The sequence below is a fragment of the Acanthopagrus latus genome, chromosome 12 (genome assembly GCF_904848185.1).
Source record: "Acanthopagrus latus isolate v.2019 chromosome 12, fAcaLat1.1, whole genome shotgun sequence".
NCBI lineage: Eukaryota > Metazoa > Chordata > Actinopteri > Spariformes > Sparidae > Acanthopagrus > Acanthopagrus latus.
Window position 1 is genome coordinate 16,165,839 of NC_051050.1, and position 27,284 is coordinate 16,193,122.

The 27,284-nt window shown below is 41.9% G+C and overlaps 2 protein-coding genes across 7 annotated transcripts in view; one reads left to right on the top strand and one right to left on the bottom strand.

Annotated features, from left to right (window-relative positions):
• The window catches only part of LOC119030205 (myosin light chain 4-like), a 451,755-nt gene that overhangs the window by 35,192 nt on the left and 389,279 nt on the right, over positions 1-27,284 (bottom strand). For 4 of the 5 annotated variants that reach the window (XM_037117622.1, XM_037117621.1, XM_037117624.1 and 1 more), the window contains 3 exons: positions 16,099-16,421; positions 7,654-7,787; positions 5,190-5,338 (listed from right to left, as the gene is read on the bottom strand). In XM_037117622.1, the coding sequence (XP_036973517.1) occupies positions 5,190-5,338; positions 7,654-7,787; positions 16,099-16,421 (606 nt within the window). Of the gene's footprint in view, positions 1-909; positions 2,574-5,189; positions 5,339-7,653; positions 7,788-16,098; positions 16,422-27,284 lie in introns of those variants that run through there. The other variant, XM_037117623.1, reaches the window with a different exon arrangement.
• Positions 22,101-26,055, top strand: trim32 (tripartite motif containing 32). Of its 2 annotated transcripts, none has more exons than XM_037117628.1 (2): positions 22,101-22,232; positions 23,114-26,055. In XM_037117628.1, exon 2 carries the CDS (start codon positions 23,140-23,142, stop codon positions 25,192-25,194), a length of 2,055 nt encoding a protein of 684 aa, XP_036973523.1. In that variant the 5' UTR covers positions 22,101-22,232; positions 23,114-23,139; the 3' UTR covers positions 25,195-26,055. The 2 variants fall into 2 exon arrangements, with proteins under 2 accessions (XP_036973523.1, XP_036973524.1); XM_037117629.1 differs by lacking the exon at positions 22,101-22,232 and adding an exon at positions 22,347-22,464.

Genomic DNA, 27,284 nt, shown 5'->3' on the forward strand with positions numbered 1-27,284 from the left:
TTGGCCAAGACAGCAATGTGTACGTCAGTGTGTGTGTATAAAAGTCATAATGTATGAGGCATGTGGAATATTTCAACACGTCTAAGCCCTGTAAGCATCTGTCAAACTGCCAAAGAGAGTGTGATGCAGTTTCCTTAAGGACACGCAACACCATTTGAACCACTTAGCCAGCGGTTCTAACAGTGTGTTAGCTTATGACTCTACCCTAATCGTTGACTAAGAACAACTATGGCACAGTTGAAAGCATTAATATTTATAAATGAGAGAGGTTCTAACACATTTAACATCATCCAATCCAATCAACCACATGTAGAAGAGAAATTTTTAAATATGTTGGACTTGTTTTTTTGAGGAATCCTACCATTAACCATATGACCATAGGCCATGCATGTTATCTCCTCTGCCATGGAGCATGTAGTCGGCTTAAAATGCATATACGGATCCAGACCTGGATGGTGGTTGGGGTACTGTGGGCTGCTGGTGGAGCATCATGCCCATATGAATAACATCAAAGCAGTAGGTCTATCTTCTAGTCACTGTTGACCTCAGAGGGAAGATTCGTTGGTGACTAGAGAGGAGCCTTCGAGAAAAGATTAATTCTTTTGTAAACAGCACTGATAAGTCGGATTATCTAATGAAATTGGAGATGGCGGCCTTGCTGCTGATGGTTTGTACAGATGTGAGAGGAACAGGATGATGCTATGTGACAACCTGATCTCCCTCAAGCCTATGTAATAAGACAGAGACAAGGTGATGGTGAGCCATGTCAGTGGAAATAGTTTAAAAGATGATCACTTTTTAATTATCTTACTGTAGTTTGTTTCCTGCTTTTACTTTTTGCTGAAATCAAGGTGTACATGGGCAGGGTATAGTCCTTTTCTGTGTTTAGTGCCAAACACATGGCTATCTTTGGTCAAGACTTATGCCTGCAGCAACAGAAAAAAAAAAAAATGACTCTGATGCAATGAATGATGATACATTTGTGTTAAAAGTCAGACGTAAGCCACAGTACACTGAGCGAGAAATTGACAAATTGCAGAGAGAGGCCTAGGCGGCATTAGAAACAGTCAGTGAGCTGACGCGGTTGATCCTTAGACCACCCACCATAATGACGGAGGGTTTATAACTAAAGAAGACACCTCCAAACAGCACACTCAAACTCTGACGTGACTTTTCCACTCAGCGCTGATGCCCACTGCAAGAAGATGTTATGAGCAGAGGCGTCAGATCATTTCTGCAATTTACATCAAGCGAGAGGGAGTCACATTAGCAACATTTATGGATATTAGCTTAGAAGAAGATACCATTCACTCTCAAGATTCTCAAGGACTCCATGATTGCATCCATTCATGCAGGAAGCCGTTGCGGATGAAAAACCCCAGCCAAAAGGGGTGGCATATGACATCATTTGAATCAGCTTATTAACATGGATAAAACTGTCAGCCAGCTTGTGGAGGAACTCACTGCATTCCCAAACAGATACATCTGCAGTGATAACTGGAGTAATGATGGGGGATTTGGAGGTTTTTAAAAAGCATCTTATCCCTAACACATCACCACTAAGGTGATGAAATTTGTAAATGGCTCTAGCTCTGCTGATGCTGGGGTGAGCAACAATCGAAGAAACAGAGACACATCACATGTATATACACATTATCCTGAAATGAAATGGCTAAACTTACTGATTTGGGTGCCACTAAACTAGAGTTTTTGATTATGTATGTCCAAATATCTAATAAATTGGTAATTTAAACATATGTACACACACTTCAACTGAAAACACATTACCAGTTGAAGTTTACCTGCGTTCCATTTTGAAAAAAGGAGACTTGGAAGACCCTGAGAAAAAGTATATGGATAAATCAGGTTGCACAGACTGTTTTCCCATTGAGAGGAATCATATAATCAAGTCCCTCTTGCAATTAGAGAGTCAGAACCTGCAGAAACCTTCCATCCAAAAAATCAGGATCTATTTCCTCCCAAATGACTGACCTTAACATATCTATCTCAGGAGGGATACAGTATCTTCTCCTATCCTCGTCTAGACGGCACTGACATGAAACATGGCTTTGGGAACCCAATGAGAGCTGCATCCAAGTGTCTACATCTCCACACTCACTCTCTGTCTGCCATCTGTATGAGTGTGCACATGGCTGAATGTGTGTGCTCTTGAGTGTGTGACTCATGCTCAGCATGGCTGAGTGTCTGTGTGTGGCTGTCTGTTTATCTTTCCTCTCTCTCAGACACCAGCCCCAAGCAGTGTTTCGACTTGGCAATGGATGTGGATGCAGCCTCTACTCCTGTGAATGCCGGCGCCGGCTGAATCTCCTCTGCTGGTGACAGGTGCTGCCCCTTACTACTGATGATGGCGGCAGTGGTCAATCCATACCATGTTCACCTGTGCCTCGTCTGTCTCCTGATTTCTACGGCACTGTCCGTGCAGTTGTCCTTTGTGCTTTTTGTTGTCATTGGGCATCTACTTTGATTTCATATTTTCTTCTTTCTTCCTTGGCTAGTATACCATCTGTCGAGTGCTCCATATCCAGCTGCCCAATCCCTCACCTGACGTCAATCTGTGAGGCAGTTCAGAATGGTGCAATTTGATCGCATTAAAAACCTGTGAGGAGTACCAACTTTGTGCTTCTCTTACACTTAACATATGTAACTATATAACCTCTTGTTTTCCACAACATTCTCTCTTCAATGCTTTAAAATTGAATCTGATTCACCTCACTCCGCTCTACATTGGCAAGTACAAACCCCAGCTAAGCTTTGGATCAGGAGTTTTTCCCTATGATTGTGTAGATTGTCAAATAGGGTTTACTGTAAATCAGCCGAGTAATCCTTCAGAGTGTACCCACCCTCAGAGGTTGGGAGAAGCTCGCCGGTTCAAATCATCGCACAGTCTTGGAAAATATGAACAGGGAAAATGAGGGAGAAACACTTGCTTTCCAGAAAACCACCAAGATGCCCTCGAGCAAAGTATTTATCCAAGTATTTATCCCCAAACTGCTCCATTAGAGCTGCTCAGTGGCCAACGATAGACGACTGGTTTCACGAGAAGCTTCAACAGCTGTGTGTGTGTGTGTGTGTGTTTGCAAAAGTCAAGCAGGTGCTGAGAAAAATCATCCAAGATACAGATGAGTTTGTTACTTTGAGCACAAAGAGTGAGCTAGTGGAAAAGAAAAACTGGACTTCTTATTCATCACTGGTTTTATTATAAAGACTTCCAATTTTCTGGATGCTCCTTAAAAAGCTAGCAGTGTGTGCAGCGAGCACAAATCCAATGATTCCAAAATATGTCAGAGTAAGTGTGAGAAAATGATGCTTCTCAGACACTATAGTTTTTTATTTGCTGAGTCCAGAGAACAGGATCTCATCATTTTAAGAGGCCCCCTATTATTTCATAAATCGACCCCTGCAGTGGCTTCCAAGTTTGTATCAGCAATCTGGATCCCCACCCCCCTTTTGGAGAACAATGAAGGTTTTGTGTAGCTAAAATTTGCAGAATTAGCAGTGCGAGCGGGAGCGACCCCAGACACGTACCTGCACAGTTCATAATACTTGATGTTTCCACTGGTGGAGAGCCTATATTCCTGCCAATTAACATTACCTACTCCTCTCTGAGAGGGTTCAGGTGCCGAACACGCACGCAATCAATGCACTCAACTCAAATTTGCTTTGTTGTTTACCCACCATAGTTATCTTTAAAGTTTGTCCAGACACTTAAAGAAAGTTGAAAGTAAACAAAAGAGACATGACTAACAGTTAGAGATAAAGAGTGACGGGCATAAGGGGAAGAGAAAAAGACAAAAGACCAAGACAATGACTTCTAATCTCTATTATAGTGTCTGTTACGACATGATTTATAGTGGTGACTGGCACATAGCAGAGTGAGTCACCCACACCATCTGCCCCTTCCTACCTCACCTCTGCCAGCATGCCTGTGTCTAGCTGTCTGTACCCGCTTTTCGTTCACTGGTGCCCACGCTTCATCAGCACTCCTCCCAGGGGTGATGGATGGCCTGTCCATACTTCCCAATGACTACAGCCAGCTTCTTCCAGACCACCTCATTTCTCCAATATTATTAAATTCCTTCCTATCACCCTTCCTCTGACTCACACCAGCCCCTCGTCACAACCATGACCACTTACTTCCCCAGCCCCACGGCACAATGGTCAGCACCATTTATGGCAATTGATAAATTGCTCTACGTCATCTTCTCTCATCCTCAGTCTAAGCTCCTTCTGTTCTGTTTCCAGACCAAAACTTTACCCTCACTCCTTGCAATTGTAACTTTCACTACTTCAATCAACTAATCGGACATCTTTATTCTTTTTCCTTATCAGTGGCATTGAACTGTCCTTACCACACTCATTATTTTTTCCATCTTTATATTTTCATCACCACTTTGAAATAATACTTTTGTAAGGAGAAAATGCAAAGCTGAAAGAGAACTTAGTTCTGACTCTGACGGTTTGACCTTCAGGATGGCTCACCATTGATTTCCCAGGAATACATCACCTTATGTAGGCAATTAGTTTTCCTTTTGTGAAGAATTCAATGATACAGTTAGTTTCACTGCAATCAAGCTCCAATCTCAATTGCCCCCATAAAAAGTTATTGACCCCTGTAACTTACAAAACTGAGAACTGATTCGGGTTTTAGACCTTGGGATTGACATTTTGGAAAAGTGAGCACACTTCGGTTGGTCCTCACTTTTGTACACCAGTAGGTTGAGGGTTAAAACTTGATTTTAGGGTAAGGGTAAGAATAAGGTTTAGGTTAAGGTAAGGTCTTCAGGGTATGGGGCAAGGGAATACATTGTTTCCTTCCATTGGGTCCTCACATGGATAGGTGTACAAACGTGAGTGTAGGTTTGTGTGTGTACAACAATTCCAACTGCTGAAACAAAAAAGACATGCCTCAAGGGGGAAATTCATCAAATACAGATGCTTTGGGGTTGTAGGTACAACCATCCGCCAACCGAAAACATCAGTATTGTAATTTGGGAATGAGACTCAACAATCAGCTATCTTACATATTTAAAAGCTACATTTAAAAACTCTAAAGATTCGACCAACATAATAGATCCTAGATTATATTCTTCTATGGGGAAAATAACATTATCAGCCTCATCTCTACACAGTTTCAGAGAGTCAACCAACTCTGGGCACAGTTTTTCTACCTGTGTAGACCTCTGCTTCCAATGGATCCTCCACTCGTTTGTGCTGGATGATGTAGTCAGAGACTTTGCAGCCAATCAGAGGCTCCACATCAATCCACTCCAGGGCCACCATTGTGCTTGAGGGCTCCAGGTAAGGGGCTAGGCGCAAACTAAGACATTCAAATAGAAAAGACATGGTTTAAGATATAGAAACAAGATAAATATCAACAATAACATCAAAAGGCTACCAAACAACTGTGTGTTGCCTTCATTTGGAATTTTAATATCAAACTTTGTGTGTTTATGTGCCCAGTGCCTAAGGATAGGTAGGAATCCCATGTGGCCATTGTTGTGTCTGTCGCACCACTGCCTACATCTCATTGCACAACAAGACGGCAAACAGCTGCTTTCAACAAAACAACATTCCGATGCCACCTGTTCTCCAGCAGTGTTCCTTGTGCAGTTTTTCCTCTTTAATCCCTGAAAAGAGATAAAAGAACAATATTTCCATTTTGCCTGCCCTGCAGCTGTGTCTGTGAAAATGACTGAAGAGGTAGGTTATCCCTCTTTCACAGAAAGCATGCAACTCGGTTTTATCCTCATGGTCAATAATAATAAGAACTGCAGGTTTTCATGGGCCTTACACCCCGGCTCTGGCCAGGCAGGGTCGGAGATTTGGCTGCTGCAGTGGCTCTTCACTGGCCCTTTCGTGCCAGCAGGCATGGGACCAGGGAAAGCCTGACCAAACCTCTGGTTGTGGCAACACGCCATTCCTCTCCAATTCCACAACCACAATCCACAAACAAACAATAACAAAACCACTGAAAGCATCTTAAACCACTTGTGCAATACTTGTGCAGCATAATCTAAGTCTCAAGTATCATTGCGTGTGTCCCAAATACCAGTATTTCTGGTAAAGTATTGCTGAAAGAAGAGACAGATCTCATCTTCAGTCTATGAAGTAACAGTTTTAGAATTTTTGGTCATATCACGCGATGTTTATCAGCAGATGGAATTTCTGAAAAATTGCAGATGTTAAAATGTCCATCAAAATGAGCACCTTTGATTTTTGACCCTGGAGATTTGTTGCTGTGACATGTTTTGACATAGTGGCCACAGTCATAATTGGAAGATAACCTGCACATGCTGATTCATGTAAAACTTTTCCCTGAACAACATTTCAAAAGAACAGCTGTTAGACAAGGAATACATTTTTTGTCACAAACACCATAACATGACAATCAGAATTTGATCAAATTTGTCCATTAAACCTTTAAATTTTACAAAGAGCTGAATTAGTGAACTATTTTGATTCCATCCATGTGTGCTATAGGCTAGTAGTCAATTTTGGTTGGTTGCTTGGTTGGTTGGTTGGGATGGCCAGCAATCCAAAGTGTCAGAATTGTATGAGTTGTGATTGAGACTCTATAAACCATCTTACAAATTGGACCCGTAAGGTTATCCATAATAATACTCACTTATTATATCAAAATGTTTGCTGGAGTGTGACCACTTGATGGGTCACACCTGTCCAAAAGACAATGCCATTGCCATCTAATCTAGTCAGTAAAATTTGTGTTGATGTCAGCTTACTGTTGGGCAATGACATCATCACTATACTACTATATCAACAAGGACAAAAAGTTCCAATGCACTTCATCATTAGGATTGTTTGAATGTGGGCAAAAGAAGAGATTTAAAAGTGATTGGTTTAGCATCAGCATTGGCTCGAGATATATGTTGACATTTTTTACAGCGTTAACACAAATTGTACGAAATTCATGAAATGTAGAGAACAAGAATAATACAAAGCTATAAATGTAGTTATAGTTGAAAATGTGGGCAGAATCTTTAAAGAAAGAAACCTCATTACATTAGTTGTATTTTATCCTTGTTCAGCTTTCATTGTTATTCTCAAGTGATGCCAATGAACATTGCCTCTTATTCTTTCTGCAATACAGCATATATATATATATATATATATATATATATATATATATATATATATATATATATATATATATATATATATATATATATATATATATATATATAAACATTTTTTTATTAAATGCTTTCATTGTAGCCTTGTTCTCTGAAACCTCTCTGGCCTTTCAACTTCCTCTTTCTTTTTTTAAGTTCTCAGGGCAACAATGGCTGCAACGGATGACTCACAAAAACCTTAGGAGTATTATTAGGACACCTTGAATGAGAGCATGTTCTTTTCAGAAGGGTGCAAGGGCCGACTGACAGCTATTAGAACTTTGGGACTGTACTTGTGTCTACAACTTTTTCCAGTTCCCCCTAGGAGTCAGCAGAGACAGGTAGGTGTGTGTGTGTGTGTGTGTGTGTGTGTGTGTGTGTGTGTGTGTGTGTGTGTGTCCATGTGCATATGTGAGTGTGCCTGTGGTGCATTAGTGCATGCATCCATGAAATCTCCCTCGTGCATGAATTCCTGGGTGTCATGGTGTCCCCTCACACTTACATTGGTTGCCTGAGGGGGCTGCAGTTAGGCAGGCCATCTTTGCTGAAGGCACTCAGGTCACAGCGACACCAGTTATCAATGACATCGCCCTTTCCGGCACACCAGTATGAGCTCATTGTGGCGCTCTTGAAGGCCTGTAAAGGGTAACAGGTGAGAGAAATGCAATTATCTCTTGGAACATGCGCTCCCTGTCCATCTATGCTTTACCCCACCCCCATCTCAGTGTCCTCCATATCCCAGAACACACATGGGAAACACAGAAGTCCAGGTACACACGCACACACCCACACTGTCACACACACACACACACACACAGAGTGACCTTTTCATACCCACCGTTCCCAATTACTGGAAGGCAGGAACATCTCACTAACATCGACAAGCTTACACTGTGATATCATAGATGCACTGTGACTTTTATGATGGAGGTGTGAAAGCTGTGACACTCCCCACCTCCTTCGTTCTATGTGTATGTTTGTGTGTGTGTGTCTGTGTGTGTGTGTGGATCCGTCGGCGTTGCTGTCGGTCGGTCTGCGAAAGGGATGGAGGGGGGGAGGATGTGAGGAGATGATGTCATCTCCTAACATCTCCTTGTGCTGCTTCATTAACGGGCGAAAGAAAAATCAAAGGCAGAAGCTCAGTCATCCTCTAAAAGGCAGCAAAATGCCAATATAACCGTCAAAGCAATAAAGTATAATGTCAGGGCTTTCCCTAAAGCCACAGGCATGATAGAGAGCGAGTTCAAGGGAGTTCGCAAGCACTGTGGCTCCCCCTGTCACACTATGGATCAATGGAGCACTCAGTTATTTATGTGCTCTAACTGGTTGGCAGTACTGCCTCATGCAGACAACTTTGGAGATGTACTTGATCATGGTCAAAAATAGGACACTGGAACCATGCGGAAACATTATCACTGGGTACCAGGCATCCAACAAAAAGCAGAGAGAAGCCACTCCTTTGTTCCAATACACCATGACATTCACTTATCCGAAGGCAAAGGAACTGATGAGACCACACACATCTTTAAGATGACGGAGCACATGCAGCGTGCACATGTGGGCACATTGCAAACGCACATACAGAAGCTCACTCTCCAATTAAAGATTGATTTCCACAGTTGGTCGTTTCATTTCATTGGAGAAATGCCAAGGAAGATTTCTGCAGTGTGTTGATTAGTGAAAGTGACATTTGAGATGACTTTGGGCATAGTCCTGACCAGAGAGGCGGGCGGCTTGGCCAAAAAAAGAGTCAGGGTATGCACTCAGAAGCTGATGTTAGCATTTCCACAACACTGCATTGTTAGCTGTAAAGGAGGCTCAACAGCCTTTCATGGGAACTGACTTCTTCCAATACCACTTGCTTTCACTCAAGGCACAGAATCTTGAGAGTGAAAGTGACCTAAATGAGCAGCAGAGTAAGAAAGAGTGAAGGAAAGAGAACAAGACTGGAGAGACCAAAGGAAATAGGACGGTAAAAAATCAACACGTTGAACAAGGGAAAAAAAAAGAAGACTCCCAAGGCTGAAAGAATTCCCCACCTTACTATGGGACAGGATCAGGATCATTCAGTAGTCAAGGCTTTCCCATTATTCATCCTCCAGTACAAGACCCTCAAAATGAGCATGCTGAATGAGCAGTTATTATAGGGGGCAGGCAAGCACTGTAATCCATGGCCATATAATAACCCCCTGGAAAACCAAAAAGGGAAAAAAGGTAATTACATTTCTCCCCGCTTGCCCAAACCCATGTGGCTAACTGCTGCCAGAAAACAACAGCAGCAGGGGTCTTGCCACCTCATGTCAATGGGAAGCAGGCCACAGACAAAGGCAACAAGAGAAACCTGGACTCAAGGTCTACGCACTCACATAGACTAGACAAATATGAGAAATGAGAAATGACCTCCGCTGCTAGGGGCAAAAGAGAGAAAGACCACAGGACCGCCATGCGTTTACCACCACCAGATTCCTAGAAAAACCCCATATGGGTCCGTGCGCTTGATTGCATGGCTGCACATGTGAAAAATAGACAAAGCGATTACTGCCGTGTTTATGTTTGAAGAGTAATGTAAGCCAGTCTCCACTGGGTAAACAGGGAATCTAACTGTGGTTTAGAGAATGAGGTTGGGGGGGTGGCTTTTGTTTGGGGGGCACAGGAGGTAAAACAGAAATGAGGATTTAGCAAGAAAAAGTGATTGTTAGCTAAGGCATGTAAAGTGATAATATGTCAAGTGTGTGGCGGTGAAGACAGTGATATGTCCTGCTGGTGCAAAAGCTCTGGTCAGTAGGAAAAAATCCTTTAGCGAGATGAACAGACACATTGAAATTGAGTCCTTCTGCATTCAGCGCAGCTACAAGATACCCTATACTTTATTGATTAACCACACATCATGTATTTCCCAGAACACTATAGATCCATATTAATTCTGTCTTGGCTACATAGGGGTGAGAAACAAACCTTATCCATCGCGCCTCAAATCAGAAAAGCAAGTGTTTTGACAAAGACACTCCTATCCGAGCACTGACTGTAACAGTGTAAGACCCATTCTGTGCAGTCATGACAGATTTGCTTTCAGGAGCTGGTGATGCCTCCATGGTTATAATAACACATGGTTCTGCTGTTTCACAAATATGCCACAATTCATCTCTATTGACCTTATCGATACTGAACAAATTGAGCTGAAATGTAATCACCCCCTGCTTCGGACAAGGGAGACAAAATCAGTGAGCAGCAAAGCCATCGAGCATCAGCAACAACTCCGGCCGCAAATTCCAAGCCTTGACATCATTCAGACCCTGCAGACTCACTGGCACCAAAACACTACTTGGACCTTTCACTTTCGTCAAAGCCTGTCGTGACTTCCAAGAAGGCAACGGAGGCCATTGTGACCTCTTTAATGTATTAATCTGTTTGTCTAGTCTAAACTGACCATATTACTGTCCTTCTTCAGAGGCTAATACACGAAAACACTGGCCAGCTGGCCCACAGTATTGATTTATAAGATGATCACCAGTGGTGGTAAAGAGTCTAAGTCAGCACACACAGGACACCATCAATAGTGACCTAAGTGTGTATGTCTGTGTGTGTGTGTGTGTGTGTGTGTGTGTGTGTACGCACACACAAATGCACTTATGTATCCTTTCCAATCATTCAGGGCTAATGGTGTTAACAAAGGTACCAATGGGCTGGTTCTAGGAACCTCGTCACGAGTGGTACTTCCAGGAAATTGGACACTGGGGGCAGCTGGAGGCTTGGTTCACCTAGAGGTTGAAGGGGGATTGCATTGTCATTGGAGAACCCTCAGACAGCAGGTAGTGGTTTTTAGGTGTTCCAGCTCAGTCTGACATTGTTCTAAAGTAATATGACCTATTTAGCAAAGTGAATTGACTTACTTCTAAGTCTGTTATCTTGTTACGTCTTGATATTTGTTAACAGTGTGAGCCAAAAGAAAAGCTGCACTGAAAAGGATTAAAAGAAAAATTTTCAGGCCAAGGACCCCTTACTTTCTTGTAAAACCCTTTCTTGTAAGTATTTTGTAAAAAAGTCTGGTGCATATATAAATGGGGAATTTCATAACATGCAGATTTGCCTATAGTACCATGTATAAACTAGTCGGTAGCAGCTGTAGCGTGGCTAATGTTAGGCCCATTAGCCCCACTCTCTTGAATCCCTCCAGTGGTTTCCTGTTGCTCAGTAAATCACAAAACAATCCATTGTGGCTCACAAGAAAGTGTGTGAACTTGGGATAATAACAGGATAACTGGCAAGCACATTCCAATAAATAGGAGGTGTTTTGGATGAGTGATTTAGCTTAAACTTAGGTAAGCTAGCTCCAATGTGATAATGTTCTTATTTTGTGTGTATTCTTGTGAATAAAATGTTATGTCCATGTTTTCAATTCATGAAAAATAAGAATTAAAAAAATACTTCAGTGGAAACTAACAAGAAGACTTAGTCTGCTGGATACAATGCTCTATAAGACCAATGGATTCATTATCGATGCCTCCTCTGAACCCCTAGATCTTTCTTTGGGATCTAGCCTCAGTGTGGACAGTTTGGATGCTAAGCTCTTTTGTCTAGAGCATCAAGGACAACTCTGTACTACTGCTAACTGATGCTTTATGGACCAAGAAGTCTAGAATATACACTCAGTTTCTAGTTTATAAGATCTAGCAAACATCTTGCAAAAAAGAATGCATTCTAATGTGACAGCCTTGTGACAAATCCTACCTTTAATGAAGTTGGAGGATGCAGTTTGTGGTGCTGTACATTGTACTGTGTTACACTGTCAGGTAATTCTATTTGTCACCCTCATCTATATCAATCAGAGGAGGATAATTAAGAGAACTCCTCTCTATTTAATGCAATGCAGTTTGACAGCACCACAGTCAACACCTCTCTTAAGCAATTGAACGTTACAACCTACATAATGGAAGGATTTCTTGCAGCGCTGTTACATTAGTCTGCATTAGTTTTAGCTAGGTGTACCTAACAAACAGGGAACAGAGAAACACTGGCCACTCAGTGTTTAAATGAATCTTTTTAATGATCCATATGAGTGTGTGCTCTCCTTGGTACTGAAGTACTGAAGTTGGTATCTGAACTTTTTTTTTCTTTTATGTGTAGATTGTGTCACCTACCAGATTGAGCTATGTGGCAGACTATTGCCTAGAGTTGGCAGCAACATCCTGGGTGAGTTGCTTTTTCAAATGTGCACAGCTTTGCACAGGAAACTGCAGTAAGTATTCAACAGGGAAATGTGCAAAAGTTCACAGTATGCAGTTTAAGATATTTGAAATGTGCAAGATAGTAATCCAAAAAAAGCATTGTTGTAACTCGCTGAGTCAGGCTCTAACACCTTACAGTCAAAATATGTTGCTGCTCCTTGCCTCTATTCCCCCTCCTGCCCCCACTGTAAATGTTCAAGGCACGCCCCTGCGAAGGTCTGCAGCAGAGAGCATGACAGCAGCCACTCGGAAAGATATAGAGCATTCTGGGCCATTAGACTCACAACTAATTTGTTCAAAAGGTTTGCCATAATTCAGTCACAGCAACACAGGACATAGGACCACTGGCAAGTTCCACAGGCGTTAGCTTATTTATTTATCCACAGAAGTATTTTTCTCTGGCACTAAAACAGGGAAGTATCTGTGTGTGTGTGTTTGCGTGCACACACCAGGGCCTGTAAGCAAGACCACCTTAGTCGTGTCCGAGCCAATTCCAAGACCGGTTCCAGTCGAATTCAAGTCAAGAACAGGTTTAAAGCAAGCCAAGCCCGAGATCAGAGCAACTTGAGAATACCAAGACAAAGGGGCAGTAAACCTCAAACCTTTGTTTCCAAATTCAAAACATCATTGTGTTTCTTTGAGATGAGCAAATGTAATAAAGTATCTACAAATTTTACAACTAGTGAATGCAAAAGCAAGTTTTGTGGCAATCATCTTCACAGGTAAAATTCCTTTTAATTGCTTGGGCAATAATGAATCAAGGATATCCATGTGTTTTAAAAGGTCAGTTTACCCACCAGAAAAAAAGATTTAAAGATTCAGATGGTTCAGGTTTTATTTGCTTGAGTCTTTACCAATAAACAAATTCAAATATATATTGGAATGTTCACACTAATTACACTTAAAAACTTAAGAAGTACCCCAATTACGTTGGAGAATCCCCTGTAGTTTTCTTTGGGACATATTCCTACACAAGAAAATCTTTACAGCAACAGTTAAGGCCTGGGGATAACCCAGAGGGCCCCATGTTTCTCAAAAGGGATGCTTCTGAATTGTTTAAACATCATGTTTCAGTGTAAATGAGACAATATGTCTTTTAAATTTTCTAACCCTTAAACCAACCCCCAACCCTAAAACCAACCCCAACCCTAATCCTTATCCTTTAACATATATTAGGGAATAACTCAGGTAACTCTACATTACCGACTGAGAGGATCAGTCTTACAGGTATTGCTTACCCCACATACTTAACTAGTCATTGGTAATGTCATTACTGGACACACAAACAAAGACATACTTTATCCCATATTCTCCTCTTTGACAGAGCCACACAGAGCAAGCCAAGGGGAAGGGAGCTACGCCAGTCAAGCATTTAATTATTTTTCTTTTCAGTGCTGGGTAGTGGTCCTTTCATAGAAGAGGTAATTTCATATTGTAACAAAATCCCCCTCTGGCTTTATAATGAGGAGATTTATGTGAAAGGGACATGACATGTTCTGTCAAACAGTCGGGCAGTCAGGGAGAGGCCACTGAAAGATGCAGCTAGCCAAGAAAGGAAGGAGGAAAGGAGTCAAAGGAATGGGGACAAGTCCACGTAAACCTGATATATGCATACAAATATGTATACACATATGGGTATGACCTCAGTCCACTGATTTGTAAGCTAAGCCTCTATTTTGATTGCTTCAGGTAACAAAAAGGGAACCTCGTCTCTGAGAAAGCTATTGCAACATGGCATCTGTCTCTCCCGATAGACCCAGCAAAGTAGAAAGATAGTCTCAAGCAAAAGAGTGTGTGAGAAACACACACACAAAGCCAGACAGAGAGAGAGAGAGAATGAGCGTGTGTGTATGGAGTGGCAGGTTGTTGTGTCGCTCGTTGCTAATGTAATACATGTATGTGCCTCTCAGACCAGCAGCAGCCGTTGCAGCGAAGAGAAGAAGGGGAAAGATAGGGGAAAAAAAAAGAGGAGCGGAGCGGAGTGACTCCCCTCCCTCCCAAGAGGTCGATGACATCAATAAGAAGCTAATAATCCTGCCTCCAGCTACCTCAGAAGGGCTTGCCAGAGCGATCCACTGCAGTCTACCCCTTCTCCTCCTCCTCGTACATCTCACTCTCTACATCCCCAGAAGACCACGGGTTGGGTAGGGGGAGAGAGGAGGAGGCATAGCGAGGTGTTCGGAGGAAAGGGAAAAGAGACATTTTGCTCTTCCTCACGTTTAGCTATCGATGAGGCCCACTAGGGATCGTCTGCTATTGATTGTGCCTCCTTTTCTTTGGGGCTGCGGCGCTTGTTATGGGCGGCACGTACAGGGGGCTTTGTTGTTTGTGTGTGTGTGTGTTTGTGAGTGCATATATATGCATGTGTGTGTGTTCTTTTGCCTCTGGTATTGTTGTTTCCCGCAGTAATTTCAGAAGGTAAGGTAATTAGATGCTTGATTGGGAGGAGCGCGAGCCAGTCTGCTCCCTATGGCGTGTGCATCACCTGCAAACAGCTCTGCGTTGGTTTACACACACACGCACGCAAACGCACACAGAAACACACAAACCGACACACACATACAGAAGACATATGCCGGATATTAGGTAGCAAGACAGTGTCATGATGAAGCCCAAACAGAGTAGAATGTGGTAAACAAAATGTCAAGTGAAGCCAGAGCCCCCCTCCTCAATTACCTTATGGAAAAGAAATCCGATATGATTAACTCCCACTGCACAAAGATCCAAAGACTTTTCATACAGGATGAATCATAAACACAACACGCAGCCATTAAACTGATATTACATTCAGCTGTGTGCTCTTGTTTAGACACATACACACATATATATCTCACACATATACACACATCGACTTTCCCACAAGAGGAGAAAACCATGATGTCATCTTTTTTATGCCCTCTGTATTACAGTGCTCATTTCCAGTGGTCAAAGTTAACCAACTCATGCCACCTAGAGGGGATTTGTGACAGCTGCATCAGTTCAGCTCCTCAGAGGACAATGGATCTGTACAGTATAAAAAGGGTTACGCCATCACCACATGGCATGAGTTTGTGTATAAGCAGAATATAGTGAATAATACAGAAAAGCCTCCTTTATTTTTCCACAGATTGCAGCTTTTGTCAAAGGGAGGCACAACATATACAGGTTAATTTGCCTCACATTGACAATACATTTCTGTTTGCCGAAATGGCATAATCACATGCTAACTTTTATGCAAAACTGTTAAGTAAGTCTATACGTTTCAGATTGTATGGGTGAATAAATCAAAAAATGCTAGAATTTAAGGTGCAATATGCAAGAATTGAACACCTGTCAAACATTCATATTTCAAGCAATTAGACGAAAGCATATAACCAGAGTTACTGCTAAGTGCTGCTAACTGTAGATACCATTAGCTAGTTAGCTCAGTTAGCCGGGAAGCTAGCGGTCTGGGCTAGGAGCTCAGAGCAACAGGAAAGTGTTGGTGTTGTTTTCAATGAACAGGAACTTTGAACCCAGATGAGGCTAGCTGATTTCCATTCTTTTCATCCAAAACTACTCAGGGTTAGAATAAACCGATAAAATACCATTCCTGGAGGTCGATGTTTTTCTTATTTTTTCCACCTCCAGCGGCCATGCCACACATCTCTCGACTTGATTCTTACAGCTTCTCCTACACACACATGTATGAGCAGAACAGCATGCCCACGGACGGACTCCCTACCCCTTTGCTCCTTTCTCACCTCTTTGGTGACATTGTCTTGGACCAGGCTGTAGAGGGGCACCACGCGGCTGACTTCCAGCAGGACAGGGATGGGGGAAGGCTGCTCTCCGCTCCTGCTGTTACTGGTGCGGCCTCTCCCCGACACTCCTCCCATCACGGACTGGTGATGGCACAGGTGGCAGCCAGCTGGACAACTGCCTTTCTCCTCGCAGCGGATCTCTACGCCGTTCACCATGTCGTCAGTCAACAGCTGGCTCTTCTGCAGCGCCGACAGGTAGCTGATGAAGGGGACCGACTTCAGCTCTCGTCGCCCGCCTCCGCCAGCCCCCTGGTCTGTTGCCTCTGGAGGGATAGGCAGGAGTGGAGGGGAGGTTATGTGTAGGAGTGGGAAAAAGTGAACACAACACATTATTTACATGCATTTTAGGAAAATGACCAACAATCTCCTCTTCCTAAACTCTCTCTAATCGTTACTTCCATAAAACAATGTATTAATCTTCACTTGGTGTAGCATTCACAGTCCCCTGGTTGCGCAGAAAGTCTGCATCTGGATTTACTTTTACTTTCTGCCAGGGAAAAGAAGAAAAAACAACAACAACCAATCATTTTACTGTCATCGGCTTGCATAGAGAAAGGATGAATGGGATGGAGGAGTGACACTGGCTTCTCATCCTAAGCGTCAGTTACCTCTATTTGATGTTCTCATTTAAGCCGGGGGGGGCATGTTACACCGTGAGCACATCTGCCATCTGTGTTGATGGAGCAGATGTGCTTTTTGTATCTTGCTTTACAAGGACAGTGGATTTAAAGTTTTCCCAGAGAGTTGAAAAAAGGCTTCTTTCTAGTGAAAAAAAAGGTGCATTATGATTGGAATTACCAGCTTGCGATGTAGCTTGTATCTGCAAATGTACGATTCCCCTCATCCAACCCTCGATATTGCAGCTACGTGGTCAGGGTATAGAGTAATAAAGCTTTTTTTTTTGCACAGAACACACATAATGGGTAAATGTTTAAGTTAGGATCGCAAACCCACACTCACATACACAGAGGCACATGATGGATCGATAAGATTACAAATGCATACACTGTTACATAAGAGTACATGTATACATGGAGACCAAGAGCTGACTAGCTGAAACCCTAAACCTGAAAGGAAGCAGAGAAAGACCCCTTGACGTGATTAAAGGTAGGGGCAAATTGGGATAAATAAGAGTTAATATTTTAAATAACTTCTCTCCTGGTAAAAAAGTTTTTACGGACAGTGAACTCAAACATCCTTCAAACTATTGTCAGAGGCCAGAAAAAGGAAACAGTGCATGAACTCAAATGTGTTTATGTGAGAAACAGAGAGAAAAGCAAGTCTAAATGAGTCTACGTGTTCAAATTTCACTCGTGAACCCTGTAGTGTCAGCAATGTTAAATAAGTTAACCCGAGACACGAAAAGGGTGTGTTAACTTCCAGAAATTCATTTCTTAAACACAAACACATGCCAACAGATGTGAGGCATTTAACAGCTCTGAGAAAAACACAGCACACGAGGGGATGTGTTTTTCGAGGATCGTTGTCTCACTGATATTGTTTGCATGGAGAGAATCACGCGAGTGTAATGTTGATGTGACATTTAGAAATCATTTCATTAGAATATATCCTCAAATGAGGTCTATTATCACGCAAACTAATCGAGAGCAGAAGGCCCTGATGTGACCTAAAGCTGCAAAAAGTTTAGTTTTTTCTTAGGTCTCTAAAACTGCAAAAGAACAAAACAAGTCATTACAGATCGTGATAAATTATAACAGGTCTGTGTTATGCTGAATCATTAAAGCTTATATTAAAACAGTTTTAGCAGAAAAAAATGTCCTTAATGTTAACAATAAACATGTTCACAGATCCGTCCCTACAGAATATTCTAAGGTGCAATGTCTAGTGTAACAGCTATAATGCGGCATCGCTGTATTCGATTGCAGCGTTTAGCTTGCAAATGCTAGCATCAGCTCTTCATCTGGGTTCAAAATAATAGCGATGTAAACAACACCAACACACCCTGGTGCTCTGAGGTTCCAAACCCAGACCACCAGCTCCATGGCTAACCAAGCCAACTGACAGAAAGCAGCAGTTAGCGGTGTCTCCAGTGATATGTTGACCCCTATTTGATAGTGTGAGTTTGAAATGGGTGTTTTTGGGTTATTCGAACATTAAAAGTGCATAATACTGGCTCAAAATGTAACATGATAGGTAGCGTCAAGGAAGAAAACATACAGGTCCTATATGCTTATGTAAAGGTAATTGGCAAGAGTGAATAAGCTATAGCTATAATTCACTTCCAAAGACAGAAATATGATGAATGCTCAAATGCTGTAGGTAATTTTGAGGGAAGACCACTTGTGTCATGTGTCCAGCGAGGATTCTGGGAGATAACATGATTATGTAACAACTCTAAAATATATAGAAATATATGGGGCGCCGATTGTAAAGTTGCACATGCTAAAATAAACAGCAACTTGTTTGCCACATACAACAAACCACATTTTAAAATCATATGTAAATTTTTTAATGTTACTCTTGACCAGATTTACAGCAATATTTGTGAACTTTGTGAAATTTCTTTATCTTGTAAAAATATAATGTTAGTGTTAAATCTAAATAAAAAAAAATCTAAATGTTAAATATTAAATCTAAATGTTAAATGTTAAATCTAAATATGAAATGTTAAATGGTAAACCTTAATGGTAAACCTGAATGTTAAACCTAAATGGTAAACCTAAATGTTAAATCTAAATGTTAATCTAAATCAGGCATGTTCAAACTATTCCACAATGGGCTGTGTGGCTGCAGGTTTCCTTTTCAACCAAGCAGCAGCACACCAGACCTGTCTCATTTAACCAACTGATCTCAGTCTTCAGAATGTTGATTAGTCAAACTGAGGGCTCTTGCCCAGTTGGAACAAAAACCTGCAGCCACACAGCCCTTTTTGGAATGGTTTGGACATGCCTGATCTAAATGTTAAATCAAAATTCTAAGTGTTAATACTAAATGTTAAATCTAGATCTAAATCTAAATGTTGCCTGCCAACATGTCCAGCGAATTAACTGGAAAAATTGGTAGTGCGGCAGCATCCACCACAGACTTACCGAATGTTGTGGTGGTGCTAAGTCGCTGGACAGGTGACAGGCAGTGTGAATTTGCATATTATCTCAATATTCAGTTTCACCTGTGACATTTAGATTTGACATTTAGCATTTACATTTAACATTTAAATTTTGCATTTTGATTCAACGTTGAACATTTATATTTAAATGTAACATTTAGCATTTAGATTTAACATTTAATATTTAGATTTAACACTGATATATTTTTACAAGAGAAGTAAATATCACAAAGTTCACAAATAGTGCTGTAAATCTTGTCAAAAGTAACATAAAAAATTATGTTTTTTAAACGTGGTTTGTTCTTTAATGTGGCAAAAAGTTGTTGATTTTTAAGCATGCACAACTTTACAATCGGTGCCCCGACCAAATCAGCTTTAAAAATCATCAAAACTTCTAAATCCTCAGTAGGAACATGTGACTCTCATGTCCTCAAATGAAGCTCTGACTCTGGTGTGTTTGTTTTGTGTGCCAGAGACAATCGGGTCTGGACATCTCTTTCTGTATGTCTTTGTGGCCTTTTCCCTGTTCGCGTCTGTGAGTCACTGGCAACCAGTTGAAAAGGTGGGTGGTAACTTCATGTGCAACAGTATGTAAACAGGCTCAAGGGGTGGCCCGAGAGCCCAATTACATGCACTTCTTGAGGCAACACAGACACAGAAAAGAACTGTCGAAAAAGAGCTCTCACAATAAATCTCTGTAGCTCAGGTCGGCTGTGGCCAGCCAGTCTTATTCAGTCTCACTGTCTTTAACTCTGTTCACCCAAGAGGACAATTATTTACATCTTTATATGCACACAGAAGAATTGTGTGAAAAAAAAAAAAAAAACGCAGCAAAGGTAATGTGAAGAGCTGGCATTAATATTGGACAACAGTGATGGAAAGTAACTAAGCAAATATACTTAAATACTGTACTTAAAGATCCTATAGTAGAATGGTTGTGTCTTTGACAATTTGTTGAATACTGCTACTTTGAAAAATGGTGCACTTTGGAAGAAATGGTCAGCTATCAAATACGAAACAAATAAGGCACAGCATGGTAACTTTAACTGCAAACTTTAGCTGCTCTTACATTGTTAGCTCAGTCAGCCATGAAACTAGCTGTCAAATGTATGTATGTATGTATGTATGTAAATAAAGTAAAAGATCTGAGAAATTCTTCCACCATGAACAAAGTATTTTTTCCTTTCCATCAACTATTTTTTCTTCTTTCACAACTTCCTTATTTTTCTTATGGTAAACTTGTTTTGAGACCAGTAGCAAACACATAATTCATCCTCATCATCTGGGATCACTCTGTCTGTTTATTGAATGTCTGCTTATTTGTGTTTGTGCAATGTACTTTGTATTTTCACTGACTTTGGTCCGACGGCGACACCCTTCACGAGGACAAATTAAACTGGACCACATGTATTTCCATGCACTTAAAGGAGCGGCCCGTCAGTTAATCTTTTTTCTACATAAACTGTGACATCTCTTTGCTCACGCAACGTTTGCCTGTCATCAAACATGGTGAGGAGATAAATGGAGAGCATTTCCCCGCCACTGATATTGCACTGCCGCCGTTAATTAAAACTTCTTTGTAGACAGGTTGCAGTATAATTACTCATCAGGGACACATCCCTTCTGGCCAGGGTTATGTTGCCCAGGCAACAGCAAAGGTGTCAGATTTCTTCCATAGCAATTTTGTTAGATATAGGCTACCTGTTGTTGACATTATTGTTTTTGCTATATTAAAGAACAGCTACAGTATGTACCACAAACTTCTCATATCTGCAGTGTACAGTCTTTGTAATGCTGACACAGCAAGACAAATCATCAGCTGTTCCAATTAAACCTTGCTTTATCAATTATAATTATTATTATTATTACAGCATTTACTCTATAATAACAGCAGAAAAATAATGCAATAACATTTCTGAGATATGTTAAATAACATATTTTCCACATTTCTATAGAACCCATTTGTTTTTGAAGTATTGCACCAAAGAAAATCAGATCCTTGTTAGGTAAGGACCCAATTCCCATATTTACTCTTATTCACTTTGTGTGCAGAGGTGTTGCACGGGCATCTTCTAGAAGACTCATCCTGACATCTAGTGGTCTCCCTTTGTAATAACTAGCTCACATCTAAAAACAGGAACAAGTCACTACATCTGGATGTTTTCAGATAAAAAAAAACTGTAGCATGTGGGCAGTACTTTCATTTCCCTCTGTGAGACTCATTTTCTCAGTTAAACGTTGGTTTAAACTTTTAAAGTTAACTCATCTTATTATCAACTCTAGTAACTTTTAAACCTGTAGAGTAATTTCAGGGTTTTTTATTCACTTTTTTTCTACATCTATCTACACCTTGTTGCTGATGTAATGCACTTTGTAACCTGTGTTACAAAGGTGATATATAAATAAAGTTTATCATTATCATTATTGTTAATTTGATTATATTATGTTTATTCTTAAAAGAACAGGAGACTATGATAGTGATGTACTGGTACAGTATGTCTGCTGACTGAACAATAAATGGACCACAGTTAAATTACAGTTTATTAAATGAGAGATGGACAAATTGCGGTCTGTCTAGGAGAAGTATTTAGACTATGTACAGTGCATTGAAACTGATATACTTCAATTTGCCTGACAAACTCTTTCGGCTCCCTCCCCCCCGTTCTGTGTGAATGTGAGCATGTGATTCATAACAAATAAAGACAGCAAAACACCTACGTTATTCCGCTCATGCTGATAGTCGTAATATCTTTAAAATCCCACGACCTGCATCAAGCTCTTGAATATCTCATCAGGACCCTGGCGTGCCCTTGTACACGCCGACAAGGCAGCCAATCAAAAAACAGCCGTCAGACTCAGGGCGTGTGCGTGCCGCGTAACAGCCCCGGCGCTGAGTAAGTGACGTCAGACGTCAACACTGCAGTGAGTAGCAGCTGCAGTAGCAGGAACACAGCACGCCCATCACAGCCTCTGTGCTTCCAAACCAGCTAACACTGAGGAAAAAAAGGTAACGTTTTAAAGCAGGGACTGTCAGAGGGGATACATTACGACGAGAGGCATATGTTTTTAAAATGCACGTTCATCAGAAGCAGCCCAGTGAGGATATGAAATGACATTGTCGCGTTGTGTCAGGGGGCAGGAGCGTTAACGTTAGTTGTTTTTGTCGAGAGGGCCTCCGACTTTCTCGTTAGAAATGACAGAATTGTGAACAGTACTCGTTTGAAAGTCTGGTCTGCAAGGTCAGTCGGTTGTTAAGCATCAAGAGAGCGCCCCAGTGCTTTAGAAGCAACGTAGATAGCTTGCTAACTTGATTAGCACATTGCTTGTCATCATTGCGTGGGGCACACCAATTGGCTCACTCATAAACAACAACAATTCGTCAATTATCTAGCTCGTCTGCTTTTGTCCGTAATGCCTTAATGTGGTGTCGGGTTTACTCTGCTTGCAAGAGGACTGCTATGAGTTGTAACTAGCTAACGTTCACGTTAGCATTGCATCCTGTCAACTAGTTAGTTGCTGTCAGTGATGTTTCCTTGTTAACTGGTCACCTGATAATTAATGTTCACCACGTTTTGGCTAATGCCAGCAACCGTGAAACTGCGGAAAACAGCTAATCTGAAACTGAAGAGAGCTAGCTTGCTGTGCCAGCTATAGCTTGGGATGTATACTTATTAATTTGTACACCAGCAAATTGACCTACTAACATCAGTTTTATGTTAAGGGCAGTACATTAGATGAGGGTCGGATTTTGAGATGAACCCAAACACGATAATCATATGGTTATCCCCTCACTCGAGTTAAATGGCATTAAGATTTGCTCTCATTTGCATACAGATTGGTAAGATCTTACAAAACATTATTTCTTCTCTTTTTTTTTCCACACTTAAGGTAAGGAAAGAAAGGAAAGGAACATAATGGCGGTCGCCGCTCCCCCCCTGGACCCAGATCTAATGAGGGAGGTCCTCGAATGCCCCATCTGCCTGGAGACCTACAATCAAGATCAAATGAGACCAAAACTCCTGCAGTGTGGTCACACAGTGTGTCGGCAGTGTCTAGAGAAGCTGTTGGCTAATACCATCAATGGTGTGCGCTGCCCCTTCTGTAGCAAGGTCTCCCGTATGAGCAGTATCTCCCAGCTGGCTGATAATCTCACTGTTCTTAAGATCCTAGATTGTGCTATATCCTGCAGTGCTGCTGCTGCTGCTGCCCTTATGTGCAAATCCTGCTGCAACCGCCTACCCCGACAGTACTGCCATGACTGTGCCACAGTCCTCTGTGAGCTCTGCAAGGAGGAAGGCCACCTACATCAAGGTCACTCAGTCCAGCCTATTAGGGTTGCTGCCGAGCAGCGTCGTAAAGAACTGGGAAGCAAGCTGACCGCCCTGCGTGATGTTATGGGAGAAATTCAGAAGAAGAAGACAGCTATTGAGAACATCAACAAGTCCTTGAGACTAAAATACCAGACAGTGCAGCAAGACTATGCCACAGCTGAGTTGCGTCTTCAGGAGGAGCTCAAGCGGTCTCGAAGGACATTTACAGCGTCAATGGCAGAAGTTGAAATGCTAAATGGGCAGGTCCTGGAGGAGCAGACATATCTCCTTAACATTGCAGAGGTAAAAGTGGTGTCCCGCTGTGATTATCTTACAATGCTGGTGAGGCAGAGTGATATTGCTTTGCTTAAGGATGATGGTGGAGGTAGCGATGATGACGAGCTGGATCTGAGGAGCAGCTTGCCCACTGTGTTTCAACTGCAAGAGCCACAGCTGATCAGAACAGAGCACTCCAAACCTGTCGAAGTGGGCCAGGTTAACACAAATACTTACACCGTCAATACAGACGATGAGGAGTTGGAGATTGCACTCGAGGGTGAATTAGAGAATGTAACTGGGGTAGCAGGGGCTACAGGTGGTGCAACAAGTGTTCCAGTGGATCTTTACCGAGATATCGACATGGTTACAGCTGTAGAAGAGGCAGTGTGTGGTTCACCAGCAAGCTTTAAGTCAAAGTCCATGGATGCAGGTGGGGGATCACCTGGAGGAGCTGGAGCAAGTGCGGGGCCCCCTGTCTGCCAGTTTGTGAAGAAGATGGGCAGCAAGGGAAGTCTTCCTGGCATGTTCAATTTACCAGTGAGCATCTGTGTGACACATCAAGGTGAGGTCCTGGTTGCTGACCGTGGCAACTACCGCATCCAGATCTTTAATCGCAAAGGTTTTCAGCGCGAAATCCGCCGCAATGCCAGCAGCATTGATAACTTTGTCCTGAGCTTCCTTGGGGCTGATCTGCCTAATCTCATCCCCTTATCCATTGCTGTCACCCCTCAAGGCCTGATTGGGGTCACAGACAACTACGATAACTCAGTTAAAGTGTACACCATGGACGGGCACTGTGTGGCCTGCCATAAGAACCAACTGATAAAGCCCTGGGGCATTACTGCCATGCCATCAGGGCAATTTGTGGTGTCAGATGTGGAAGGTGGCAAACTGTGGTGTCTAGCAGTGGACCGCAATGTTGGGGTGGTCAGCTACAACCGACTGTGCTCTGCTGTGCGACCAAAGTTTGTGACATGCGATGCAGCTGGAACGGTCTACTTCACCCAAGGCCTGGCCCTGAACTTTGAGAAGCGCCACAATGAGCCCCATCTGGAGGGCGGCTTCTCTATCGGCTCAGTGGACACCGATGGCCAGCTAGGCAAGCAGCTCAGCCATTTCTTCTCGGAGACAGAGGACTTCCGATGTATCACTGGCATGTGTGTCGATGCCAATGGGGATTTGCTGGTAACAGACAGTGGCAGGAAAGAAATACTCCAGTTTCCCAAAGAGGGTGGATTCAAGATTCTCATCCAGGAAGGGTTGACCTGCCCTGTGGGAGTGGCTACCACCCAGAAAGGACAGCTGCTGGTGCTGGATTGTTGGGACCACTGTGTCAAAGTCTACACATACATCCAGAGGAGGCACTCGTCCACCTCTTAAAGGGACAATCCAGGTCCACATGAGCATTGAGAGGTTTAGTATGTATGTGTTGGTCAGTGTGTATGGAGGTTTGAAAAAGGTAGAAACACACTGTTATCTGTCACTTTAGTTTGGCCACCCTCCAAACACTTCTCACTACAGCTTTCATTGGGTTATTAAATGAATGTTCTAGTCTCACTTTGGGTTTGGTTTTAAGCCTACTGGATTTTATTTTAATACCTCAAATTAAAAGCTGGCCACTTGAGCTGCCTCCTAGCTGATTATTGTAACAGATCACAACACTTAAATATACACTTATCACATCAAAGAATACCGGCACAAGTTGTCACATTTACAATAAGCAAAATAAGCCATTGATGTCAAAGCCAATGCAGGCACGAAGTACAGATAAATTTCCTTCCTCTATTGTTGACGGCTATATCCATCATACAGCCTGACTGTGTGTGTGACGCATGGCTTTCACTGATTTGGCTCAGCTTTGCAGGACGAAGAGGAGCTGAAAATGAACACGTATTTACAAATGAAATAAAGCATACAAAGGCTTTTGGCCTGTGAAGCACTTTATTATTGACAAGACACTGTTTCCTAGGGTTAGGTTTTAGTAGCACAGATTAAAATTGATGTTGCTGAAAGCAGCCGGCAGCTTTAAAGTTAACTGTGCAGTTAGCTTATGGCAAAACAGGAACCAAGTATCAGCATATATTGAATTGCATTCAGTAACGTTCAGGGAACATTAAGTGTAGAATATTGAGTTACCTACAGGAAAGAGAGCAGTGGGGAAATGTCATTCAGTATACTGTGGGTTTGCACCTTTTGTGTCATCTTATAATAGCAAAAAATAAAAGATGAGATGACAAATGATGACATGATGACATCTTCAGCTGTTGAAATTATTTTTGATCAAAGCTTCTCTTAGGGTAACTGAGTTGATGCAATCACAGTTTGTCATTTTCATCATTTTTCCACTCCTAATACTGCCTAGCTAGCCGATGTACATCGGCCGCACAACCTGAGCAATCAGTTTAAACATTTTGGTGCAGTGTAAACTTAAAGAACATATACTGTATATCTGATATACAAACTCTCTACTATCTGTATGTTTCTTTGATTCAGCCTTCTTCTAGTGGCTTCCCAGTCACAGCTCCACTTGCGTCACTAGGGGGCAGGTTGAGATAACTGTCTGCAAGATATTATTCATGTGCTCCAGATCATTTTCCAGCTGTTCCAGTAAGTCATACTTTGCACAATATTTAAGCCTCTCTACATCCTGTTGTGCTTGCTTTTAAAGCATTAAAAAAATGACTAATAGGGTCAAAAAGTTTTGGAATTCCTCCGCCAACAGCAGCCATGACACATGACATGTTGCAACAGTTGCAACACAATCAACTTTGACCATAAAAATAAGTCAACCAAAAGTTGTTGTCATTGGCATTGAAAGGCTGAGGTTGTTATTCACAATATAATTACAACATTAAAGAAAGGATCCCTGCAGATATAACTTTATGTTAAAGTGTGAAATCTTTCTTGTTGAAACATCCCCTATATTGCTCGAGCCACAGCCACCAAGCTCCATTCAAAAAAAAAAAAAAGTAATTTTATCATCATAAATCACCTTTCTTTAAAAACTTGACAAAATCAAAATTCACATTCACAAGGTTTAAAAACACCAGAATCCCCCTTGAAGTGCAAGGGTACAGCAGACATCTAGACCCTGCTTAGTGCGTACTGTATTCAAATCTTGACATTTATTCCAGAAAAAACTTGTTCCATGCCATTGTTTCCTCTCGCCTGGCTTATGGTAACAAGGTCTTTGCGGGGATCAGTTGCAGGAGTGTTTGGAATAGCACTGCTAGGATAATGATGGTAAAACCTCCAGCATCACACACCAAACCTGGCTTTGTTGCACTGGGATTTAGGTTCCATTTTGCTGTGTCTTTCCCTCAGGTTTTTAATTCAACACTAAACAACTTGCAGCCTGAGTTCTCCAGAGTTGAAATATGGTAAAGACAACACGGCCATTTGAGTGTTTTTGTAGTTGGTGCTAGCGTTAGTCACCGTCAACTCGTCTGTATCTGCATGTATTTATTATT